Consider the following 2,944-nt stretch of genomic DNA (forward strand, 5'->3'; position numbering starts at 1 on the left):
TTGTTTTCCGGGTTTTGTGATGTCACAAAGCGGTCCTTTAGAATATCATTAAAATAATTCCCGCCTACGGAAATTCTAATGGTTGTGGGGGCGGGTGGCTGGTCGTGGTTAGAACGCTTGGTTGAGTTCATCAGACAAGAGGAGACAAAGACGAAGTGCTGCCTTAGTGTCAAGTTTTCACAAGTTATTACACATGCAACTGAATAATTATGTATGTAAATATTATGTATGTAAATATGTTACAATTATGAAAACGTTTTTATAATAAATTGCTGACAGTACAATACTGGACAATGATGTAATCTGCAGAATTTACACTTCAATTATGAGACTACAGTGTTTCCCATACATTGAGTGCGGGTGTTTTTATATCACTGTATTTCTGAAGGAAACCGACTGTCTTCAGAAAATTGGATGTCATTTTCATTTAATCTTGCATGTAATGTCTGATAAAGCAGTGTTTTTTTGAACAGACCGCTGCTTTGTGTACAGCCGTTACCGGGGAAACCTTGATCTCTACCACTCCAACAGCGCTTCCTATGGAACGATATTCCGGACAATTTTCAAAAGGAATTACTGAAATCCATACGCATAATATGATATTGATGACATCTAGAGCCTATCGCTCTGTCAACTCACTTTCTCATAGTGAGTCTCCATGCAGAGGAAGATTGTGTACGCAGTGAGACAGGCCAGACAGCCCTCCAGATATGACCTGCCGCCCAACTTTTCCGCCTCTGCATAGAGATTATTCAGGGTCTGTATGGTCTCCTCAAACTGCTGCTTGTCAATCTGTAACAACAAAACAATTATCAGTATTCAGAATCCATGTGCCAAAGCTTTGGATATATTTGACATCTGTAAATACAGATTAGTGGTAAATGGTTCTTTTGTGTTAGCTATGGATCTCCACACACCCTGCTCTCCAGCTCAGCTGGGAACTTGGTCTGGAACTTGCAGATGGTTCCAGAAGTGTAGTCTCTCTGAACGAAAACCTTGGAGGTGACGGCTGCTTGCCGCAGGTCCTGCAAGCTGTGCGTCTGGTGAGAAAACCACAGATTACAGGTTATTAAAAAACAATACATCTTCTATCCTCAAAAATAGTGATCTCCACCTTTTAAGTTCTTTAAGGGGAGACACTGCAGGCAAAAACACTGATGTTTTGAAGTTTGAGATTTTGGACTTTTTAGTTTTTCATAAAGTGTTTTTTTCAGACTAGTGGAAAGAATAGAAAACATCCAAAAAACACCGTTAATTGTTTCTTTTATAGCACTTTATCTGTGTCAATAGATTTCATTTACAATACATATTTTTAAAGGCCGTTTTCTCAAAATGAGTTGTTTTCTCCTACACTGAGCCATAAATCTCCACTTCAGTAGCACTTACACACACCAAACTTTACATTTTTATTCCCATCTATATCCTGAAGGTTTTTACAGAGGGATTTGTTCACATATAATTTGCATTTTATTCCCCAAAACATGAATTATGGAGCGACAAAAATTAGATACCCAAAATTTCCTCTGTAAAAACATTAGACTAATGTCAAAAAAAATGAATCAAGAATTTTTAAAATGACCTCAATCAGTGTTCAGATTTTTGTACTAGAAATTAGTGGTCGACCGATATATCGCCAAGGCCGATATATCGGCCGATATTTGGCATTTTTCAAATATCGGCATCCGCCGATAAGTTTTTCTGGTTGGCCAATGTGTTCGAGGACATTTATTTTGACGGCGCTGAGTGAACGCCAGCGCCTGAACAGTTCTGTCTAATATGGATAGAAGTCTATCTAATAATCAGATAAATAAAGTTTGTTAACTGTTAACTTTGTTAACTGTTAAACAAAGTAATTAAAATGTATACAAAAAGTATTATAACGATTGCTTTAATATTATTAGTAATAGTAAGGCAAACCGGCATCGGCCGATAAGTTTTTCTGGTTGGCCAATGTGTTCGAGGACATTTATTTTGACGGCGCTGAGTGAACGCCAGCGCCTGAACACAGTTCTGTCTAATATGGATAGAAGTCTATCTAATAATCAGAAAATAAAGTTTGTTAACTGTTAACTTTGTTAACTGTTAAACAAAGTAATTAAAATGTATACAAAAAGTATTATAACGATTGCTTTAATATTATTAGTAATAGTAAGGCAAACATTATACTTTCTCATTTGCCATCAGCATTCAGCAAATACGCATTTATATCATTTAAACAAATCTTTGAATGACTAATGAACATTTAATTTCACAAACCTTGCAGACTTAGTCGAATCTAGTTGAAGTGTGCATTTGTATCCTGCATGATCACGTGTTCTCTAGGTGACGGTCGGTCTGTGCAAATTGAATGCTGACAGGAGGAGAGTTCTGCTTGACTGGAAACGCGCGATCGACGAACTTTAAACTAGTGATTTCATTTTCAAATTATGCAGCGCTTTATGCATTTGCCCACTATCATATTCATGTCATTTTCATTGCATGCTGTATGTAAAATGAGTGTTACCTTGGCTTTATTTGAAAAAAGAAAAAAGATTTCTAATTCACACAAACTTCCCAGAATACTGAGTGCCCTGTTCTCTAGGTGACGGTCGGTCTGTGCAAATTGAATGCTGACAGGAGGAGAGTTCTGCTTGACTGGAAACGCGCGATCGACAAACTTTAAACTAGTGATTTCATTTTCAAATTATGCAGCGCTTTATGCATTTGCCCGCTATCATATTCATGTCATTTTCATTGCATGCTGTATGTAAAATGAGTGTTACCTTGGCTTTATTTGAAAAAAGAAAAAAGATTTCTAATTCACACAAACTTCCCAGAATACTGAGTGCCCTGTTGGTTTCAGTGTTTACTTCCTTTATAATTAGATTTTTATTAAATATTTATTTGTGAAAAATGCTTGGTCTTCTAAAGTATAAGTATGTTTATTTTACACAATTATTTTTAA

General features: G+C 36.4%; 1 protein-coding gene across 1 annotated transcript in view; it reads right to left on the reverse strand.

Annotated features, from left to right (window-relative positions):
• Positions 1 to 616: 616 nt before the first annotated feature.
• LOC107720591 (golgin subfamily A member 7-like) overlaps positions 617 to 2,944 on the reverse strand; it is a 3,943-nt gene continuing 1,615 nt past the window's right edge. The window contains exons 2-3 of the mRNA XM_016528317.1: positions 918 to 1,040; positions 617 to 792 (exon numbers count right to left, since the gene is read on the reverse strand). Coding sequence (XP_016383803.1) covers positions 631 to 792; positions 918 to 1,040 — 285 coding nt within the window. The 3' untranslated portion in view covers positions 617 to 630. The remainder of the gene's footprint in view (positions 793 to 917; positions 1,041 to 2,944) is intronic.

The sequence above is a fragment of the Sinocyclocheilus rhinocerous genome, unplaced genomic scaffold, assembly GCF_001515625.1.
Source record: "Sinocyclocheilus rhinocerous isolate Xijiao unplaced genomic scaffold, SAMN03320098_v1.1 scaffold603, whole genome shotgun sequence".
Classification (NCBI taxonomy): Eukaryota; Metazoa; Chordata; class Actinopteri; order Cypriniformes; family Cyprinidae; genus Sinocyclocheilus; species Sinocyclocheilus rhinocerous.